Genomic DNA, 23,852 nt, shown 5'->3' with positions numbered 1-23,852 from the left:
ATTTCAGCAATTTCAATCAACTATTATTCATTTCGTTATAATTTTTTTATAAAATTACACTTTTGTAGAGATTTTCCTACTCAATAAAATGTTTTTATGGATCATGGAATATGAATATGAAACTAGGTGGCACTGGATTCTTCTGCTCCATCACAAATCAGAAACTCACAATCAGTTGATCACTTTGCAGATTTGCAATTTGCAACACCTATGCTTGTATTAAGTATGAAAATGACTAAAACAAAATTTTTAGTCAATTAACTTTTTCAGATTTAAAGTATCCTGTCATTGATGGTTTTCTCCTACTAACTAAAGGTAACCTAACTGTTGTTATTTTTTCCAAGTTTATACTGCAAGTTTACTACCAATTCACAGATTGAAAGGTCACCATGCCATTTCAAAAATGAAATTCATCTAAGCTAAATTTTTCTTTGTTTTGATTTCTGAGTTCTAAATATTGTCCATGATTTATAAAATAATCCTTGTAAGTAACGTATTGTGTTACTGTTTAGCTTGTTACAAGTATGTGGTATAAAATTGACTGGCTAGGTTGATATTCTAAATACAATAAATATTTATTTTAGTTAGAAGGTTATAAAATAGTTTTTAAATGTACGCCTATTGGATTGTTTTGTTCTAAATGATCAATTCAGTATAGCTGAGATTGAGAGTTTTGAACAAATGTTACAGGCTTATTTATTGAATAAGTACAAAACTTGATAAAATTGTACCCACCTTTCTCAGATACAAACAAATGCAATTATTTATCAACTATTTATACTTCTCATCTTTTCCATTTCAGCATCATGTCTTTGAAACCTAAAAGAGTTGACTTCACCGAAACATGGAATGAACTTCAAAAAACAGTTGAAGGTGTTATTACTCTTGGAGATGTTTCACGAACAACTTGGAATGACAGATTCAGGTAAGCTATTGCTTGTTGATTACAGTCTGGCTATTTATTTTTTATGCTTATTTATTTTACTACAAGCATAAAAATTAGTGTGTTCTTTTGATACAAAGCATTGAAAAATAAAAATTTGAGTTTGTATCTGGTTGAAGCTTTGTAAACTTTTGATTTGAAAAAGATAGCTTATTTGCAAGTTATCTAATTCTGTCATTGACTAGAGAGAATATGAGGCCTATCATTTTAAAATTATCTTTTTGAAATGAGATTCCAAAGTAGATTTATTGCATATTTTTAATTTATTCAACTTAATTTATTATCAAACACGAAACTGATCTTGACACTGAGTTGAAATGAATTTTCATACCGGTGTAGACTATAATTGTGTAGATGTACAAAATAATGTGTAATGGAAAGCAGTGTAGGTGGACTTTCTGCTGACAACATTGATCTCACAACTTGCAAACTATAGAAAGCACAACGTACAGTAAGGATGTGATTACATTGAATGCATATTTGTGCAAGTGCACGTCCGATAATGCATGAGCTGAAGAACAAAATTTGAAAAGTGCCATTGAAACACGTTGTGACTTGCATGCAGCTGCTCTCACTGCACGCAACCAGCAAGAGTAAGTGTTCACTGTGATTGAAGCAGTCATCAATCTCCAACTTGATGAGTTCTTCGAGGAAAACAACATTTTCTCAAGTATGCAATTGGTTTAGTTTTATAAGGGTAGTTTGTCTATGGCACAAACATTGTGCTATCTGTGCAGAGCGTTTGATTTTGTTGATCATCACATACTGATCGAGAAGCTTCGCTATTATGGGCTTGTGGACTCTGCTCTGAACATCTTGGAGTCAACTGGGAGGACTCAGGTGGTGTTATTGGGTGGAGCTGCTTCCTGTTTACTCCCTGTATGTTTTTGGTACCTCATGTGGCGAATCCTTTTGATTATCATGACCTGGATGACATTTGTGCAACTCTCCTGTTTGCTGATGATGCTTGCTGTCAACTGGCATTGACCGTCAGAGGGTGTTGGAGAGATCGGCAGAGCGTCGGTCATGCAGAGGGTGTGCAACACCCTCACAATCACAGATGGCATTTGTGCAACTCTCCTGTTTGCTGATGATGCATCGTTGCTGTCAACTGGCATTGACCGTCAGAGGGTGTTGGAGAGATCGGCAGAGCATCATGAACCTCATGGTTCATGGTAAATCATTTCCAGCTAGGCTAAATGAGAGCAAGACACAAAACATCATCTGCAGTTTGTCGCGAAGTTTGCCTTATGATCAGGAACCTGTGCAACTGCTGGATTCAAAGCTCAGCTGGCCAGCAACATCCAGCAATTGACCAAGAGACTTTCCCGATTCTGTTTCCTATTTGGCTTGAGCTGAGGGGCCATGTGACCGAGGAATATTTGGTCATGATTGTATCATTCACTTTTCCACTGCCATTTCTCCTAAGATCTACTCATGTGGGGTCATACAGCAATGTCGGTGAACGTTCTGAAGCTGCTAAGACAGGCTGCCAGGATCATTACTGCAAGCGAACATCTTGCTCATTGCAAGCCAATTCTTGTTAGGCATTCTAACAGTAATCAGCGACCTCCTCCTGCTCTGCCTTATTCCCATCAAGTAGAATCAACTAATTTGTTAACTCGGACTGATGTGCATGACCACAACTCTAGGCATCACCCAGTTATTTATTTATTTTAGTTATTTACCCAGGGTGCATCTTCAAAGATCACGGGTATGCTATAGGAGTTCAGCACTATGCTACTTTAACAGGCTGCCTGCAGGGGTGAAGCAGTTGGACCCCAGCGTGTTCGAGAGTTGTGACCGGTTTCCTGAGAACCAAGGATTAATACGATGTCCAGGAATTTCTGTATGATGACCTGTCTCAAATGATATCTGGCTAAAGTGCTATTAAGTTGAAGAGAAAGTCCTTGAATGATGATTAATTTTCGATTTTCAAATTCTTGTAGAAAATGTCCTTGTTTGTAACATTTTTATGTTCCTTGACAATAAAAGATTGATTTCATCACTGCCATCTTGATCAATTCGAGTTTTTAGTTTTGTTTTTGTTCATGACATGACGCCATCGATCTTACAAGTGAGGGTAAAATGGATGAAGAAGACGATATAGGGTATATTGCTCTTTCGAGATTTTGTTTCCCATCTGCACGCTTGGTCATGCAGAACCAAGATTGCTCTTGCACATAAATACGCATTTTCTTGTAGAAAATGTCCTTGTTTGTAACATTTTTATGTTCCTTGACAATAAAAGATTGATTAGAATTTCATCACTGCCATCTTGATCAATTCGAGTTTTTAGTTTTGTTTTTGCTCATGGCATGACGCCATCGATCTTACAAGTGAGGGTAAAATGGATGAAGAAGACGGTATAGGGTATATTGCTCTTTCGAGATTTTGTTTCCCATCTGCACGCTTGGTCATGCAGAACCAAGAATGCTCTTGCACATAAATACGCATCAATGTGATCACACCCTTATCTTAACGGTCAAGACGTTACTGGCGAGTTGGATTCTCTTCATGCTCACTGTCTGAGTTGTTCGTGAGCGAACACCGCAAAGCAAGGGATGAGTTCGGCTGCTGTTGTTTTCCTCACTGGATTAAATCACTATGCTAAGCTCACCAAAACAAATACAGCCATGTGCGTGACCATCTACCATCAATGCAATGCACATCTGGTCTTCGGTACTTCTCCAGTTGAGAGAGCTTATTATGGAAAATATTATTGATTTAGTCTTCTATGTCAGATATTACACAATTTAAATTTGACAGTGATCTTTAACAGAGCTAGGGAAATGGTACAACTTTAGCAGCTTCGCTAGTTAATCTTTAGTTGGGATAGCAGACAATATTCATCTTTAATTTTTTTTCAGCGATGTCTACTCATTATGTGTGGCATACCCAGAGCCATTGGCAGATAGGCTCTATACTGAGACGAAGAATTATCTCGATGAACACGTAAAATCGCTGCATAAAAGTGTTCTCGAACAAGGAGATAGTGACTTGCTCAGCAATTACTTTAATGCTTGGGTAAAATATAGCCAAGGTATCAACTACCTTCACAGATTGTATCTGTAAGTATATTTTCATCAATTAACATTTTTATATAACACAGTTTTTGTTGTTCGTACGCAGATTCTATTCGTTTGATTCTTTGAAAGCGTGATGATAAGATAATTTATTATGATATAGTAATGCCGGCCGGGTTGGTTTAGTGGTCTGGAGAGTTACAAACTTCAGTCTGCTAGCAACGCCTGGGTCGTGAGTTCGAATCCCGCCGTTGGCATGGACGTTTTTTAATCTCGTCAAAAGGCTTATGTGGGAATAATTCGCAATAAAAATAATTTGTGTTACTTTATAAGGAAAGATTATAAAAAATACAAAATTCACAGATTCATACTCATAAATTCTAGAGAAATCTATAGTTTACACCAAATTGTAGAAAAATTAAAAATGTTATAGCTGCACCTATTCGTACTCATAAAATTATAGAGAAGTTTTTTCAACTGCATTCAATTGTGTTTCAAAGATATTCTGCCAATTTATTTGAATTTAGTAGTCTGTGCAGGTTTCTAATGTGGCTGTGGTTAACCTAACCATAATTATGTGTTTGCTATTGTAAATATTTCTCTCCGTTAAAAATAGCTTTTGGAATAAATCTAAATTATTAGAATCAGCAACGCTATAACGTTATTTTGAACTTCATATATTAACTTTAAAATAGATAATCATGTCTTGACTAATATCGTGACACATTATTTTATTCATTTATTTACTTATTCATCTATTTCCAGCGGTTTCACCAATTTTAATTCAAGTACTATTAACCTTTTCCAAAGACGTATTATAGATATCCCAACAGTAAGCGGTTCAAACTTTAATGTCTAAATTGCAGTATTCTACAAATGAACTTTGATCTGCGAAGTAATATTATTCATTAATGACTTGCGGCTTTAATTTAGCAATTATTCAACAAAGTAAATAAATATTATTGCGATGATATTACTAGTAATTATAACTCATCTCACATGAATAACCAATTCTATAGTTGTATTATTCTTGGGGTGGATGATATTCAATCAACTATTAAGGAACATTGACCCTATTATCAGTGATTGACCCCTTCATATTCCTAGTGCCATATTGACTTAATGCCAAATAACAAGTATGAATCATTTTCTATTTTATACATGTAAACTTTCTATTTTGCACACACACCCATGAACATCAATTCCCTTGAACCTGTTCTCTCAAGCTATAATAAAACTAAGTTTGATCTTAACAAATGTTTTTCATTTGTCAGCTCGTTCATATCTAGTATAAATTATATCATACTAATATATATCGTATATTATAATCAATCATAATCATATGAAGTTCCAATATGTTTTTCATCATTTTGCGTTAAAAAGTTGAATAGAATTTTAGTGTAGTTATTAAAAAAACAAATATTACAGTACAAATGAGAACCAAGAATAAACAAGAAATCTTGAATTACAAAAATTGTGGTTCAGAAAAGGGAAAGAAATTAGGGCTCTTTTGCATTTGCTAAGTAGTCTAGGGAGGACGGTAATATTCCATTTGGCCCAAGAGAGAAATCTATACATTAATAAGAGCAAACAGTCGAATATGAGCAAATGAATACATAAATTGACATAACTTAATAGAGTGTAATCACCTTATGTTCAATTCATCTTATATGTGACACTGTTTGATAGTTGTTCTGAGCATTTATTTATTAATCTTGAATGTTAGTATTGGTGCTAAAGTTGTTAATATGCTCTCGTAAATATATTTCCTACTAAATTTATTACGGTAATGCTATCACATAAAACATTATATTCGATCTCATTTTATCCACTTCAATTGATGTCATTGTAACGGGCTTTACTGTATCAACAAATACAATTCAAATTATTTGTAAAAAATAAAAAATCTGTAAAAATAAATTAACTGTATAGTTTTCATAATAGGTCTAGAATATTTAAACTTCACAAAACACGAAACTAGCAATCCACATTCTCTCAATAAATTAACATAAAAGTTCTTATAAGTCTAACACAAAACAAGCAAATAAGATTAATACAATGTATGCATTACTCACACACATCTTATTCATTACCTTTGGTATTTTTTAGATATCTGAATCAACAGCATATAAGGAAACAGAAGTTATCCGATGCAGATTATATTTATGGATCTGTTCCCCAAGATGTACAAGAACAAATGGAAATCGGCGAACTAGGTGAGATCATTTTTCTGTACTTATATCTAAAATAATAATATTTTCAACTCTTACTATTTTCCAATAGTTGTAGCCTAATTTTTATTTATATAGAGTGGCGCAAAAAGACCGCATGGATTTGAGTAGTGCAGTATCAGAGAACGGGAGCTGCCAGTGATCGCAGCAGTAATTTATCAATATTATTTTATAATTTATCAATTATTTAACAAAAGTAAAAAATAGTATTGCGATGATATTATTAGTGATTATAACTCATCTCACATGAATAACCAATTCTATAGTGGAATAATTATTCTTGGGGTGGATGAAATTCAATCAACTATTAAGGAACATTGGCCCTATTATTATTTATTGACAAAGGTTATGGAGAACCTTGATTTCTTAAAAATCTCACAGAGATTTTTAATGTTCATGAATGCAGAAGAACGCCTCCTCTCCAATGTTATTTCTAAAAATTAATGAGGGGATTTGAACTGGTTCACTACTTTCACATAGACTAGTTCTTAAGTTGGTATTATAAAAATAATGTTGCTTGATTATAATGGACAAACTTATGACATTTAAAAATCCATGCGTAAGTCTTTCGCGCCAGTCTGTATTAAGTTACTTGTATTTTAAAATTCAGGAGAAATTCATGTTGATTTCGGAATTAGTTCAATAATTCGACAGAGAACTTTTATATAATTCATTATGATTTGAAAAAATGCAATCCCACTTCTCAAGACAGAAATAATATTTTCAAGTTATTTATCATTCTCTGGATAGATATTCTGCAATACTGTTTTGTTTGATTGTTCCATAGAATATGAAATCCAGTTTCCAGGCCAATTTATTTGTTTATTAAAAATCAGTAATCAACAAAAATAATACTAATATTGCTCAACTGTTTCAGATTTTTTTAGTTTATGGTGATTGATACTTGTTGGGAGTATAAGCATTTGTAAATTAATATCGCTTTGGTTTTTTCAGGACTTGAAATGTGGAAGTCAAATATGATAGAGCCTTTGAAGGATAGATTAGTGGAGCTGCTACTGGATGGCATCCACAAGGATAGGATGGGGACGTCTCCATCTCAAAACAACGAAATTATTAAAGGAGTTATTCAATCATTTGTCAGTGTTCAGGAATTCAAAAAGAAGGGGAATCTTGAAGTAAGTGTTTTTTACCCTTACCAATATGAACCCAAGAAGCAATGTGCTGCTTTACTTGCTTTATACAAATTTGTTGCTGCTTTAACTCATCAAGTACTTATCTAGAAATTGATTACATGAAGCTCTTAAAAAGTGATGGCGCCACCGTTATTTTCACTTATTCTCCATTTTCACTTAATAAACTTATTTAGGCTAACAGTTTTTAAATGAAACCCTCACATAAGGCGAAGGTTATCTTTATTTAGGTTATCTTTGTTTTAGTATACTACTGCACATGTGATTTGGTTCAGTATAACGTTTACAGTGACTGTCATTTAGTTTTTTTTTTTGAGTTGCAATGTAAAAGGACATGATGCAAAACAAGTAGGATCAGATAAAATTTCTATCCTGCAATCGGAATATTTTATCCAATTTATTATCAAATATATGTTGTGACATTCCTATGCTGAATCAATAATTGATTATTTTTGAATGAATTACCATTTCATCAATCATTTTGAATGATTTACCACCATAAGAATTTTCATGGATGACCCTGAAATTAATAAATTGAAACTTTTTTATAAGTATTTAAAACTCTACTTTTGCATTTTCTTATGAAATCTCATTATTTACCAAATAATATTCAAAAATAACTGAACATTTTTGCTTTGGCAAAACTGCAATGTTTGTCTGCATAGTTGCATTCAACTATGAAATGAATTTTATCATATTCAAAAATCTATCAATAGCCTACCTTCATAATATTCTAATCATCCTATCTCGTCAACTAATAATAAATTGATTCTAATCAATTTCAACAATCCCATCATGATTCATTTTGTTATTACTCATTGTTTGGGTTTCACAAAAACTCATTTATTGTTTCTTATCCATGCATTTTGAAATATTACCAACCACTTTTTGAATACATTGTTTTAGTAAATTGATTGTTTTGTTCTTAATTTCTAGCTGTATGAAGAACTCTTCGAAAAGCCATTTCTAGAAGCTAGTGGTGAGCATTACAAATGTGAGGCTGCCAGACTTCTGCAGGAATGCGACGTTTCACAGTATATGGAGAAAGTTACCAAAAAATTGGAAGATGAATCGTTTCGTAGCCATAGATTTCTACACTTCAGGTACACTCATTTCCATCTACATAACTAGTTTAATAAAGCTTGCGTTGCTTTTCTATCATTGGTTGCTCTCTGCTTGTAAATTCCTTTCAGATGTACCTTTATCTAATGAGTTCATCATCAAAATCTACCGTACAGAGTATGGACTGCGACCGAGTATCGATCAGCTGATTACGTGCCGGCAAGATTCAACTTATATAATAAAATTAATGTAAATTTTCGGTTAAAGGAAAGGTTAGGTCTTTGCACTTTTAAATGACAATTATGTTGTGTAACAATTCAAACACCCCGCTCTCATAGGATATTAATTATTAGAATAGCGGAGTCATCACTCAGGCCACCAAATTGGTCTTTTGAACTGGTGAGCTGAGAGAGTAATGACCGCGTAGAGGCGAAACTAGAGGGAGAACGTTCCGAGACGCGCTAGAGGAAGGTTGTGCTTGAGATAGTGAGATGTAGTTTTGAGTAATGTGATTGAGGAGTGGATATGTTTAGAGAGAGAGAGAGTATAGATGTTTGTTATGGGATTTTTTTCAATAGAGTGAGATTGTTTTGGTGAATTTGCGTATTTATTTAATAATATTATCCTATAAAAGTAGCAGGGCCCAGGACCCAAAAAACCTGGTGGTGGCAGCTCTACTGGAGAGCACTGTCATGCTCGCCACGCACGCCACAGTTGATATCCGAAATGTACAATCAGTGCTCAGTAACCATCATCACAAAGAACGTTACATTCAAAACACTGATTGAACTTAAACGTTGGTAATGCGCATGCGCAGTACGGTGATGTGTAAGGTCAAGATGGCATAATATTATCTAAAAGTACCTTTATACATCCACCTTGCCTTTCAGAAGCTTTCCGAATCATGCAATCTATATATATAAAAGCGAAATGGCACTCACTCACTGACTGACTGACTCACTCACTGACTGACTCACTCACTCACTCACTCACTCACTCACTCGCATAACTAAAAATCTACCGGACCAAAAACGTTCAAATTTGGTAGGTATGTTCAGTTGGCCCTTTAGAGGCACACTAAGAAATCTTTTGGCAATATTTTAACTCTAAGGGTTGTTTTTAAGGGTTTAAAGTTCGTCTTTTAGCATGTATATTCTTCTTCTCCCAATCTCTTAATTATAATTGAAATTTCCATATCATATGTTACTATAGAACTATAATCTAGATAGAGTACCTCTTCGAAACAGTTGTTAACTGGCAACTAATTAATAATTTTGTCAGGTTGGCATTAAGTTGAGTTGACTATATTAGGTTGGCACCAAGTTGAAGATCTAAATGCATTTATCGCGGAAAAATTGATTGGGCACTGCTACTTCAATCCTGGGAATATTATATTACTAGCCGTCAGGCTCGCTTCGCTCGCCATATCCGTTTAGCCAGACGTTTAGTCTGGACCCCCGACTGGATTGCTCTAACATATGATAAAAATGCTCAAATGAAAAATGCAGGCGAGCGAAGCGAGCCTGCTGATCTCATTCTCGGACGATCCAGTCGGGGGTCCAGGGGGCGGAGCCCCCTGGCTAGACGGATATGGCGAGCGAAGCGAGCCTGACGGCTAGTAATATTATAATTGAAATTTCCATATCATATGTTACTATAGAACTATAATCTAGATAGAGTACCTCTTCGAAACAGTTGTTAACTGGCAACTAAATTAATAAGTTTGTCAGGTTGGCATTAAGTTGAGTTGACTTTGTCCATACCATATGTTAATATAGACTAGAACTTTATTCTATAGAGAGTACCTCTTCCAAACAGTTGTTAAATGGTAACTAAATTAATAATTTTGTTAGATTGGCACCAAGTTGAAGATTTAAATGCATTTATCGCGGAAAAATTGATTGGGCACTGCTACTTCAATCCTGGGAATATTATATTACTAGCCGTCAGGCTCGCTTCGCTCGCCATATCCGTTTGGCCAGACGTTTAGTCTGGACCCCCGACTGGATTGTCCTAACATATGATAAAAATGCCCAAATGAAAAATGCAGGCGAGCGAAGCGAGCCTGCTGATCTCATTCTTGGACGATCCAGTCGGGGGTCCAGGGGGCGGAGCCCCCTGGCTAGACGGATATGGCGAGCGAAGCGAGCCTGACGGCTAGTGTTTTAATAAGGTTGCCAGATGTGGTAACTAAACAGCTGTTATATTTTTTCACTCGCTCTCACTCAAAGTTCTGTCCATTAACTTTGGATCTCACTCACTCTGTCTTGTTTTTATCATACGATGAAAATATCTCTCGATCAGCTGCTACCCGTAGGATGAATGAATCATTTTAAGATCTTTTAGCAAGTTATCCCAGATATGAGACCTATTTAAATTATTTTTTATCACATACTATATTTCAAATCACATATCAAAATGCAATTTTGATATATAATTCAAATGCTCCGAAAAGGAGCAGTTTTCGAGTTCCGTAGGACATACAAATTTTCAAAATGATATACAGAAATTGCTCGCTTAGTATAGGACACATCTTTGTGTTTTTTGTGCTTACCGATGTGGAGCAAGGGCACAACTTCTCGTTTCTAAATAAATACTATTAAATTGTGCGAAGACTGCACACAGACTGTTGATTAGACCTGTGTTTTTTTCAGTAAGGCCGTTAATTTCATGATATGAAAGTCCGGGTTCAAATCTCAATTCAGTTGAAACCTTTTTGCTCAGAGCGTTCATCTTGCGATGAATATTATAAGTGCAATTGTGATTGATTTTGTTTACAATTCATGGTATAAAAGTCTGGGTTCAATCTCTATTCAGTCAAAACCTGTTTGCTGAGAACGTTCAACTTGCATGAATATTATCAATGCAATTGTGTGAAGACTGGTGATTTGACGAAGGTTCGCCAGCGCTGTATCATTGCAATTGTGATTGATTAATGATTGTTTGCAGTTCGCACACGAAGGTTCGCCAGCGCTGCGAGCAGCACATGGTGGCCGACCACCTGAACCTGTTGCACGGGGAGTGCAAGGCGATGGTGGCGGGCGAGCGGCGGCGTGATCTGGCCAACATGTACCCGCTGCTGCGGGCCGTCAACAGTGGTGTCAGTGTGCTCATCACACACGTCATGGAGCACATCAAGCAGCAGGGTCTGGAAGCCGTGCAGGAGCTGCGTGGCGACAATGTGAGTCATCCAAAACCACATAATTCAACATTTCAAGTTTCTCAACTTAGGACATATAATTGGTCTTGAGTTCTTAACAGTGAAAATATAACCGATCTTCTGTACTATTTATAGAATTTGGGAGTAGAGCAGTTTTGGGCTAGACCTATTGACCTATAGACCTAGACTTCATTAAGATTTCAAATCAAATCTTTATTTGTCCCAAAATATAATTACAATGACATTGATTATAAAAGAGAAAATTAAAATACAATACAGTATGGAATAACATTAAATGTAATAAAATGTAAATATATTGAAGGGGAAGTCCCTGCAAGGTTCGAAAAAACCAGAGCGCAGAGGCCGATTAACGATAATGAAAGAAAATAATAATGGGATAACATGCAACTTAGTTTTGTTCATGCATCATTTATTGGGAAAATCGGGAAGAGAAACGGGGAGTGAGGAAGAGATTTGTGTTTGTATTGATGAATAAATGAATAAGTCTATGATTGGGAGAGAATCAACAGGACTATACAAAAACTGTTACTTTAAATCGTGATGTTTAAATATAGTCCAAGCAAGGTACTACTAACGAATAACATACTAACAAACTAACAAAATTAAACGGTACCCTAGTTTGGCATAGTAGCCGCAGAACTTCCATTTCTTAATTTTGTCCCAAATAGTCTAAATATTAGAGGCCTATGTTATTGTGCACTTATCCATTTAAATTGACTATTAAAATTGTCTACCTTGCCACCCGATGCCAAACAACCCAAAATGTTCTCGCTTGGAACATTGGTTTGAGCCAGCCTCTGTCGAATAAACATCTATTTTAAATTCAAGATGAGTCCAAAGAAAAAAAACAATAGTGTCACTATTAGTGATACCGAGCAATTTCTTCTGGGGAAAATCGGCAGGTACAGTTTCAAACAACATTTCTACAACTGAAAATTCATTGGACAACACTAAATGCGAGCTACTGTATAAAAGTAATCTTAGAATTAATAGTAGTCTACCCTTTTTTTATTGTCTTTTGAACACTACCTACTAGTTTCAGGTATTTATCCCTTTCTCAAGTGTCAAATAATTATGAAAAATAATAATACTTCAAAGTCATCCAAACTGTCATCTTCTTCGGCAGTACTTGTACAGAATCCAGTTTTGTAGATAATGTTGGTTATCACCTCAACAGTTTTCTGATGATTTGTTTTCTGTTTGTTCCAGGTACATACACAGTTTGTTGAGAGTATGCTTGGTGTACATAAAAAATATAAAGATCTGATTCAGGAAGTATTCTCGGGCGATCAAAGTTTTATGGGTGCTCTGGACAAAGCTTGCTCTTCCGTTATCAATCACCGACCGTCCAAGCAGATGTGCAAATCTCCCGAATTGGTCAGTTGCTATTATACATTTTTATCTATTGTTTGTTCTTGTACGTCTATTTTCTTTCTATCTTATACCTTTAAGCTCAGTGCAATTCATTGCATTGTGGTCTGAAAATTGGGAGTATCGAAATCAGTTAATCGGAGCTTCCTGACCTGTAGTGCCGACGCGTCTAATAAAAAAACACCTCGGCCCTTAGGACTAAGTCACACGAGGCGTTTTTCAGTCGTCACGATTCACTGATTGGATTAGCGTAACGAGTGATCTTCCTGTCCAGCTAATCGGAGAGCTTCCTGTACTGAAGTGCCAACTGAAAAAACGCCTCATTTTGCTTGGGCCTTACTGTGCCTCATCAACTCATCCCTTATCTTGTCTCTTCATGTAACCCCTTACATCCAATTAAACATTGTCATCTTAATCACTTCCATCTTTCTTTCCTGTCTCTTTGAAATGGACCATGTTTCCGTTCCATACAGCATGATGGCCTCACTACTGACTTTATTTAAATTTTTATATACTTTATATTTCTTATACTTTTTTATTGCGGATGAAGCCTACAGGAGCATGCGAGGGAGATTCTATGAGATGATCAAACGTCTATGCCTTCGGCGGGATTTGAGCCCAAGACCTGGTGCGCTAACAGACTAAAGTGTGTAACGCCTTAGTCGTCTCAGCTATCCTGGCAACACCAATCATTCTTCTCCAGTTCATCCATCTACAATTTATCCTATGCTGTATTTCTTCATCAAGCCCTCTATCTCTCACTGTCACACTACAACCCAAATAATTGAAACTCCCAACTGGTTGGAGTTGGCTTCCTTCAAGCCGTAGTCAGTCCGTCATTGTTCATTAATGCCATGAAAATTAATTCAATGATATCATGAAGTAAATTTCAATTATATAATTAAATACATTTTCCACTATTAATATTCTTCAATAAATATAAATTAATCGAGATATAATATTATGTTTTTATATTGTACTCAAGATGCATGTTATTGATCATTTGCAGTAGGCTACTTCATGATAACATTGAATTAATTTTCAATGTTATAATTAAATACATTTTTCCACTATTAATATACTTGAATAAATAAATCGAGATATAATAATTATATCTTATAATTATATAAATAATAAACATAATTATTATGTTTTTTTATATTGCACTCAAGATGCATGTTATCGATGATTTACAGTTGGCCAGATACTGTGACATGCTTCTGAAGAAGTCGTCAAAAGGCATGTCCGAAAATGAAATTGAAGATCGGCTCGCACAGTCGATCACAATTTTCAAATACATCGACGACAAAGATGTTTTTCAGAAGTTCTATTCGCGGATGCTGGCCAAACGGCTGATTCAGCAGTTGAGTCAGTCAATGGATGCCGAGGAGGCCATGATTAATAGGCTCAAGGTGGGTAATGTGCTTCAATTTCTTCTTAGTATAATTTCTACTTGTCAAAACCAACAGACCAAGAGATGTTTATTTTGTTCAAATTTGTCATCGCTCTATCCAATATTCTATCTAGCAATCAACTTCAAGCACTAATACATGGCGTGAATATTATTTTTATTTTTGATCATATTCACTTTTTATATTGAAGGCATTATGTAGTTTATATTTACATTTCTATTCATGCACAGCTCTGCTGTTTTATTTTTGTTTAATAAAAATATTTGTTTGACATTGTATCCATACTGATCAAGAGATTTAAAAATGCATATGGAACATGAACGACCCACACTGTATCAACTCAGGGGTAGTTTAAACCAATTTTTTTCTACTATTTTCAGTTATATATTGTAATGTAATGTACTTTTTGGAAGAATAAATTTAAATTATTCCACATTTTTTACTGAATTAGAATAGAATAATATTCATTGTAGCCGCCTATGATGTATTCAGGAGAATTATCTACGTCATTAAGTACAGAACAATTCAATACAAAAAGCAAAACACAAATACAATATTTGATATGAATAGCAATATTACAATTGAATAATTTCGAGAATAATAAAAGTTGAAAAAGGTATCATGACTCGTTCATTATACAAATCAAACCTGCACATACAGGGCCGCTAATGATCAATAATCTTTAAATAATAATTAATAATCTGTGTTTTGGTACAGATCGCATTTCATTTGATCCAGTGTAACTTTCACCGATACAGTTAATCTTATTAATTTTTCAAAATACAGTTAATCTTATTAATTTTTCAAAAGTCTGTATATCTAGGAAGATTGTAATTGTTCTTGAATGTATTATTAATTAAAATAATACCAGAAAGTTTTGAAAACTTGTTTGAATATTAAATAATTGTCTATTGTGTAAATACTGTAGTATTGGGATGAAATTTGGATTCATTAAACCACCAACCAACTGACAATTCCATCACAGAGGTATTCCAAAATGGAATCTATCAATGTACCTATAGTCAGGTCCTCGTTATAGTGGCAGTGTTTAATTAGCAATGGTATTGCTATCCTTGTCTATCATTCAACAAAGCGGATAGCGCTATCTCTTTCTCACTTTGCTCTGTTGCCAGATCGTCTTTTAACAATGTAGAATTAATAATTAATTAACAAAATTTTTCATCTTAATTATAAAAATTCATTATAAAATTCTTTGAATTAACAGTTAATATTACATCAATACTGTTTCTCCTCTTTATATAATGGCATCTTTATAATCTCCTATTTATATAATCATCTTTCTCCACTGCCATTATAACGTGGACCTGACTATAGCATACAAGGTAGTGTTCATGAAAAGATGCGCAATAACAAACAATTCCTACTCTTCGCAATAACAAACAGTAGGAATACTGTACATGTAATCTAGGCACATTGGAATTTACCATATCTTTTTGATCTACTGAATTACACATTTTTATTCAAGTCCTGTTCAAATTATATTCAAGTGTAATCAACCTTGAAGTCTTAACAAATTGATTTCAAAGTATGGTGTTAAAATATTACATATTTTCAATTGCAGCAAGCCTGTGGCTACGAGTTCACCAATAAACTGCACAGGATGTTCACTGACATGTCTGTCTCATCAGATCTCAACAATAAATTCAACGCTTACATTAAACAAGAAAATATCGAACTAGGAATAAATTTTACTATCTCTGTTCTTCAGGTAAGTCAATAATAAAATATATTGCGCTTATTTTATGTTATTATACTCTTATCCATTCTTTGAATTTTCAACAGGTTTTTATTAAAATGTCTGCTATATTATCATTTATTAGTTATTACAAAATTACTATATTTGCTGAGAGTAATGTCTACATGAACCTGAGAATTGTGCTTGGATGATGAATGAATGTATCCACAGTCCAAGTATGGTTTTGATTCACCGTAAGGGATTTAGAGCCGTTTGCACAGTGAAAGCTTAAACTGAATTCAATCAGCTGTTGGCTTAAAGGCTTAAACTCCAAATGAATCACATTATAACAAATGATACTTTGTATAGATTTAATCCAGTTCAAGATTAAATTTAGTTTAAACTGGCACTGTGTAAACGGCACTTAGAAACTCATAAATTGATGATATGTGGAGATGGCTCCCTCTTATCTTTTAATAATTATTGAACGAGAACCAATATCAATAATATGTATACTATTATTTGAAATAATTGAAAATTCGAGTTTCTCATTTCTTGAAGATTGCTTTTGTTTCTCTTTGAGGAGAGTTTTTTAGAAACTAGCCACAGTCTGCATTGAAGCTTACATTTCAACTATACCAATTATGATCATTTTATTCACTTCAGATCGATTTCTGTTATATTTTGATACAGTCTCAATTTAATTTAATTTTGTTAACAATCAAAAGTTATAAATGATATTAATTTATTTATTTTTCGTTGTTTCAGGCTGGTGCTTGGCCATTGGGACAGGTCGCAATCACACCATTCGCTGTACCTCAGGAACTTGAAAAATCCGTTCAGAAAGTGAGTAATTGCAACAGCTTTCCAAACAGCTATTGTTTTATTTATAATTCTTTTACTTGAGAAGATTCAATATTTCCCCTAATGATAGCCTAATAATTGGATAACATTTATAATAATGATTTGCTTTATCTTTGCTATATATGTAAAAGATGCCGCAGCAGTTATACATTAAGATGTTTTACGAGGAATTTCTTCAGTATTTTGTATGATACTACCTTGTGTTATTTTTCAAGTGCATTTTATCATGGTTTTATCAATGCTATCATATTTTAGTTAGACATACCTGGAACTTCCTTGTTTCATTTCATATTTCATATTATGGTTTTCTGGATCTTATATGTAGCCACGTGAAGACAAAGTTTTCTCCTGATTTTTATAATAATTCACTTGTTTCAGTTTGAAAACTTTTACCATAACCATTTCAATGGCAGAAAATTGACATGGCTACATCATTTATGCCAAGGTAAGCTGTGGTATTTTAATTTTTAGATTAAATTAATAAAATCTTATTGATTTTTATGAGGTGTTTCCCTTTCCTCAATAAACTCCATCGAGCCTATAGTGGAGTCCACGTTATAATAGCAGTATACGATTGGCAATAGTGCTGCTATCCTTTTCTATCATGCAACAAAGCAGATAGCGTTTTCTCTTTTTCGCTTCGCTCTGTTGCCAGATTGTTGTTTTTCAACAATGTAGAAATGTAATTAATTAACAAAATATTTAATCTTGATTATGAAATCATTGAAAAATATAATGTTTTGTTGATAAAATATAATTGATTATTTTAAACGAGAATGAACAGTTAATATTACATCAATAAAACGGTATCAGTTACCCTCTATAGAAGGCATTGGCAAGACGGAGGATCGGCAACGTTGTTCTCCTATATTTCTCCACTGCCATTATAACGTGGACCTCACTAAAAATGTAGTCGTTCCGATTGCGCAGTTTTGCTTGTTGGTGGGAAGCTCTTCAGTTGTCAGTTTAATGCATTTTCCACTAAGAACTGGTAATGCTTATTACTTGTTGTTAATGATGTTATTATAAGGCTACACCTGTCTCATCATGGCTAGTTACATAGCCAACTATCAACGAATGTTGATTTTAGAAAAATACGACTGAAAAAAGTGTCAGTTTGAGAGAGATAGAGAGAAGAGTTTAATACACACCTTTACCATTAAGCATTAAACATCTTATAAGCATTAGATTGACAATAGAGCGGGATAAGTTCAGCCATATAAGATGCATTGTACAATAAAGTTGCAGGTGTATTTCATGCTTTTAAAATCCAAAAAAGGGCATCTGTTGAAGTGGACATTGAACTTAGATCTTTAGTAAGCCTACTGAAAAGGTTGGGTTTGAAAATGTGCACTACAAGTCTTACTCATGGGATACTGGAGGACGACCCTGATCGTTAATTACAGAGCTGCGTTATGATTTATTGTTGTAAATGAATAATATTGAATATTACTGTATTACTTTACGTCATTAATTTGCATCTCTCTCTACTATTGTCTATCTGTATCAACTCTTTTCTACAATTTTTCATACAATTGAACTGTATTTTTACATTTAATGAGATTCTGAAGCTACAATTCATATTTTTCTCTGCATTTTCCAGGCGAACTCAAATTAGGTTACTTGAAGAAAACATATATTTTTACAATGCAGACATTCCAAATGGCTGTAATGTTACTATTCGAGAAGTCAGACTCTCTCACCTGCGCTGAAATACAAGAAACGCTTCAACTCAATTCGGATCAGTTTGCCAAACACATCTCTAGTCTTGTTGATTGTAAATTATTAACGGCCAGTTCTGAGGTAATCCATTTTTTATTATGCTCTTATTCAATAATTATAGTTGGACATGCTATTTACTGTTCACCTCCTAATAACCCAATAACAATCCCTGAAGCTGGAAACAGTCGCTTGTTTCAATTTACTCATATCAGCTTTTTGAACGTACATATGGAGCTAAGCTCATGTGGTGCATCCCAAACTGTTACATTCAGTAAAAGTTGTATTTGAGACCTTCTTACAGTCTGTGCAAACCTTAGATTAATATTAGAAACCTCTTACAGTCTGTGCAAACCAGAGCATAAGCATTGTGCTTATGGAATACAGTGCGACCAGATCTAATAGAATGAAATTTCGTCTTCAGTTCATGTGAGCTGATTGTGTGAGAGAAAAAGCGAAAAGAGAGTGTAGATCATTTTGATAGAATTGACAGAAATACGGCAACTTGTGCTCTCATTCTTTTGAGAATAACATGGCCATATAAAGCTTAGCGCTTCCGGACTTTTTCTATATTAGAGGAGTAATTTTGAAGGAAAACTTTGTAATTTACAATTCAAAATTAAAGTAATTTCAATTTTAAAAAACTAAGGTTTGCACTGACTAAAGCAATCTGTGTTGATGTCATAATATGATCATCTATCCTTTTTGCATGTGGAGGAGAAAATCGGAAAATTAGTTAGTATTAATATTTTTAATTCTATTACAGTTACAAATGTGTATTTCAAAATTTCTTGTCAAGAACCTTGGCAAACTAGACATAGTACTTGCCATTGATTGACTATGAGAGACTCATTGTAATAATTTCATGAATAATTGATCATTATCATTATAATAATTGAGGACTATCATTATCATCTCTCCTTTTCACATGTGGAGGAGAAAATTTGAAAATCAGTTATTAATATTTGTAATTCCATTACAGTTACAAATGTAAATTTCAAAGTTTCTTTTCACGAACCTTGGCAAACTAGACATAGCACTTGCCATTGATTGGTGTACATTTACTATGAGGGAATCATTGTAATCATTTCATAAATTTTTATTATTTTTACAAAAGAGGACTGACTGGGAGAGAAAAACTAATGATACTCCTTGTACTATTTATCTCCCAAATTTAGATGACATAAGTTCGAAATAAGGTTATAATTTCACTTTTATGAAACTTAGTCCATTTTCACTTGAAAACAACAAAAGCTAAGAATTTTAAATTTTGACGGTTGAATCGATCATTATCATTATAATTGAAGACTATCATTATAATAATTTCACATTGTGGTGATGCAACCATAGAAACCGTTATTTATTCAATTTGTTTATTCCTCTTATTCAACTATTCATGTTCAGTTCTAGTTGATTGAATTGTAATAGAATTAGATACCTTTTCAGAAATGTAGGCTTCAATCAACTAGAACTGAACATGAATGGTTGAATAAGAGGAATCAACAAATTTAACTGATAACGGCTTCTATGGTTGCATCACCACACAATTGAGGACTGTACATACTGAACTTGAAAAAATATTTAAAATAAATCAAGTAAATGAATTTACTCGCCCATTTCCTCTACACAAGTTTTTATGAAAACGACATTTTCTGAATGCAATAAAGATCCTGAAAGAAAATTCGTATTGCTTTTTTGGTGGGGAGTCCCTTGCGGGAAGATCCTATAAAATGAAAATATTTTATTCTACACTATCAAAATAAAGATCTCAGTTTATTGTGATGATCTAAACTGTTGTATTTGTTTGGCAGTATAATATTCTATAATATAAAAATAAAGATCCTATTGTATTATTATATGGTAAACGATTTGTTTATCAGAATCTTGTCGGAGCTACCGTGCTATCACTGAACATGGAGTACAGCAACAAGCGCACCAGACTGAGGATATCGACGGCTCTGCAGAAGGAGACGCCCCAGGAGATGGAGCAGACCGTCACTTCTGTCGACGAGGACCGCAAGCTCTATCTGCAAGCGAAAATTGTTAGAATTATGAAGTCCAGGAAAGTCTTACGGCATAATGCTTTAATCCAAGAGGTAAGCATTCTTAGTGCACACATTTGCTATTTAAATAATTACAATTAATTTGGTTTAACACATTTTTCTACCATTCCATCAGTTTTTGTTAAATTGTAATCAATACACCATTTATTGAATGATTTCTTCATTTGCTTGAATTAATATTTAATTATCAAAAACAATAATTCTGTAATGTTGATGCCTTTCCTACAGCTTTATCCATAGTTTATCTGGAGCTGAAACGTAAAATTCTATTTCTTTTTTAGATTTGAATAGCTCTCATTCGATGTGTTGCTTTTTCAATCATAGTATACAAAAAATATATATCTAAGAAGTGGTTGAAACTGTCTTGATGATTGTATTCTAATAATACAAGAATAGAATAGAATGACTGCCTTTATTTTATACCTCGGAGGGCGAAGTTAGGGCGCAGTCGGCCCTCTCTTACACTTAACGTCGAGCGCTTAGCTCTAGGGACAAACTAATTCCGCTAGATCGCTCCAGCTGTACTATTCACTTGCTGCCCGAGCATAGCAGGCATAAAACCGTGCTTTAAAGATACACATACCAGCGGCTATTATTGTGCCTATAAAAGAAGTTTAAGCATCAACTTTATTCATCAAGAACAGCGCTACAAGTTGCTGTGAATTTGAAGTCTATAGAACTAACATTGAATGTGAAAAAAAGTTTAAAATGCGTAAAAATTTTAATTTTTTCAGATTTTCAAAAACAAAGTTGACGTAATTTTTGCTATATTGAAATGGAGACTTGTTATTATTTATTTTTCTCAAATTTTTCTGACCAGTAGTTTTTGTAGGGTATGTGTACCATCTGCCTCAAAAAAGTGACTTTTGAAGCCCTATTGTTAGCTAACAGAAGCTGATAAAAATATTTCAATTGCATAGATTATGTTCTAAGAACCTGTCCAATAGATTAGAAAAAGAAAAAAAATATTGAATGCACAACCTTAACCCTCCAACAAGAGAGAGAAATGTACCCATTTTGAATTTGAAAAAGCATGTTAATGTGTTACTAAAAATGTATAATATTGTTCATTTTTAAATATTCCTCAATTTCTTTACAACTTTTTTATCTTTCATCATCACCAAGTTGTCAACATCATATCAAGAACATTAGATCTTGGAGATATTATATTTATCTATTTTGTATCTACATTGAAATTTGTCTAATTGTATAGTATTTTAATTATTACATTCATTACAAAACCTTCTCATTTTCCATGGTTAAACCCAGGGCTTATGTGAGCAATATACTCAGCAAAAATCAAATTGGAATTAGTCCATGCATTTGTTAGTTGCATCATTGCAGAAGTTAATAATAACTAAACGAATTTAAAAATAAGGAAATATTGTTCTCTTTAAAAAAAACATTTTGATATTCTTCTGCGCATGTCAAATCTTGATAAATATAATTTTATTACTGTGAAGGTAATTTACTAATGAAAGTAGGCTGTTACTATCCTCTCACTTGAAACAATCATTCAAAGCATTATTAAAGTTTGATTTTGTAGTTTCCAATGATAAAAAATCAACAGCTGACGTCTTGACGTGAAATGAGGTTGATATATTGTTGAATTACATTATTATAATTGGGCATGTTCAATGTTTCAGGTTTTCAGCCAATCGAAATCATTTGCGCCTGCCATCAGTATGATAAAAAAGTGCATAGAAGCATTAATTGACAAACAGTACATTGAAAGAACCCCGAACTCAGCGGACGAGTACAGCTATGTAGCGTAAAATACACGGTCGAAATTAGAGATTGTTAAACTGATATATTTTTCTATTGTGTGCTATCATCAACTAAGCAGGTTTCTAGTGTGGATATTAACAATTTTATTGCTAACTACTGTAGTAGCTGTCAAGAGCATTATTGATATCTTGAACAGTTTTACCATGCTATCAGGCGAATGGTATTTCTTTGAGTATCAATCCAATGTTTATTGTCTTCTTCATTATCTTTTGAAAAGTGATGTTGATTTTTTCTGTTGTAAAAAATAATGGTATTGATTTTAATCCAATATTTTGTTGTCCTCATCATCTTTTGAAAAGTGATGTTGATTTCTTCTGCTGTAAAAACTAATGATATTGATTTTATATACATTTTGTTTAAGACAAATATTTTGTCAGGAATGTCGATGCTATTTATTTAATTACAATTATTGTAAGTAAATTTGTAATAACATATTATATAATTTAGAATTCATGATTTTTATGAACCTGCATTTTCAATGAAAATTTATTTCACACCTATGTTCATTTCTTATGAATTAATTTTTTATCAATGCTTTTTGAATTTTCATTTTATAAATAAGAAATTATTTTAAATTAAAATTTATAATTTATATTATTTGTTCTGGCTATAAATGCTAATCAAGAGTGTTCTTCTTTTACATAAGCTATGAAACACTATTACTTGTAAAGCTTTTATCAACGCTTTGTCAATTGTAAAAATCATAATAATGTTTAATGAAGTACTTTTAACATTAAATTTGTCATCAAAATGATAACTTTACGTTTTGATATTTCAAACTAATACAAGCTGAATAATACTAGTGGGACAATTCTCATATACATACTGATTTGAGATCGGTAGATTGTTCGATTCGCTCTGCTATGGCAAACTTCCTCAACTCTTCCTCTTTCAAAATACCTTTGGTGTGTATTCATGAAAAAATTTCATATCAGAGTGTTGGACTAAGCTTGAGTCAAAACTCGAATCCTGTCAAATCAGTAGAACCGTTGGTGGTCTGGTTTAAGATAGTAATAAGAGCTTTACAGTGGATGACTTGACACCCACTCAAATTGTATTATAATATAAAAGAATAGAAAATATCAATTCAAATGCTGGCAGTCAGGTTTAGATGCATCTTCTACGCTACCTCATTCTATAAATCGTGTTTCATTACTCGTTTAAAACAGACAATCGATTTAGAGAATTAGAGGAATGTTACTTTATTTACTGTGGTTGTTCGTGAACTGAAGAAAAAAGCATTAGTTTCAAGTAACATTAGTCAAAAATGCATTTATTGTCAGTGAGGATGTTTTCATTATAAATAGGCCTACATAATAAATACTTGTATACATTTATAGGCGAA

The 23,852-nt window shown here is 33.5% G+C and overlaps 1 protein-coding gene across 2 annotated transcripts; it reads left to right on the top strand.

The window, feature by feature from the left end:
- Positions 1–117: 117 nt before the first annotated feature.
- LOC111048223 (cullin-2) lies at positions 118–22,977 on the top strand. Of its 2 annotated transcripts, none has more exons than XM_039431418.1 (15): positions 118–315; positions 803–925; positions 3,814–4,014; positions 6,079–6,185; positions 7,155–7,336; positions 8,288–8,454; positions 11,363–11,594; positions 12,804–12,971; positions 14,162–14,377; positions 15,960–16,106; positions 16,842–16,919; positions 17,316–17,382; positions 18,541–18,740; positions 20,537–20,752; positions 22,366–22,977. In XM_039431418.1, the coding sequence occupies exons 2-15, from the start codon at positions 807–809 to the stop codon at positions 22,492–22,494; spliced, it is 2,229 nt and encodes a 742-aa protein (XP_039287352.1). In that variant the 5' UTR covers positions 118–315; positions 803–806; the 3' UTR covers positions 22,495–22,977. The 2 variants fall into 2 exon arrangements, with proteins under 2 accessions (XP_039287352.1, XP_039287356.1); XM_039431422.1 differs by lacking the exon at positions 22,366–22,977 and adding an exon at positions 22,091–22,131 and having other exon boundaries at positions 150–315; positions 20,537–20,786.
- The last annotated feature ends 875 nt before the right edge of the window (positions 22,978–23,852 follow it).

The sequence above is a fragment of the Nilaparvata lugens genome, chromosome 1 (genome assembly GCF_014356525.2).
Source record: "Nilaparvata lugens isolate BPH chromosome 1, ASM1435652v1, whole genome shotgun sequence".
Taxonomy (NCBI): Eukaryota; Metazoa; Arthropoda; class Insecta; order Hemiptera; family Delphacidae; genus Nilaparvata; species Nilaparvata lugens.
This window is presented reverse-complemented; position numbering and strand designations above follow the sequence as displayed.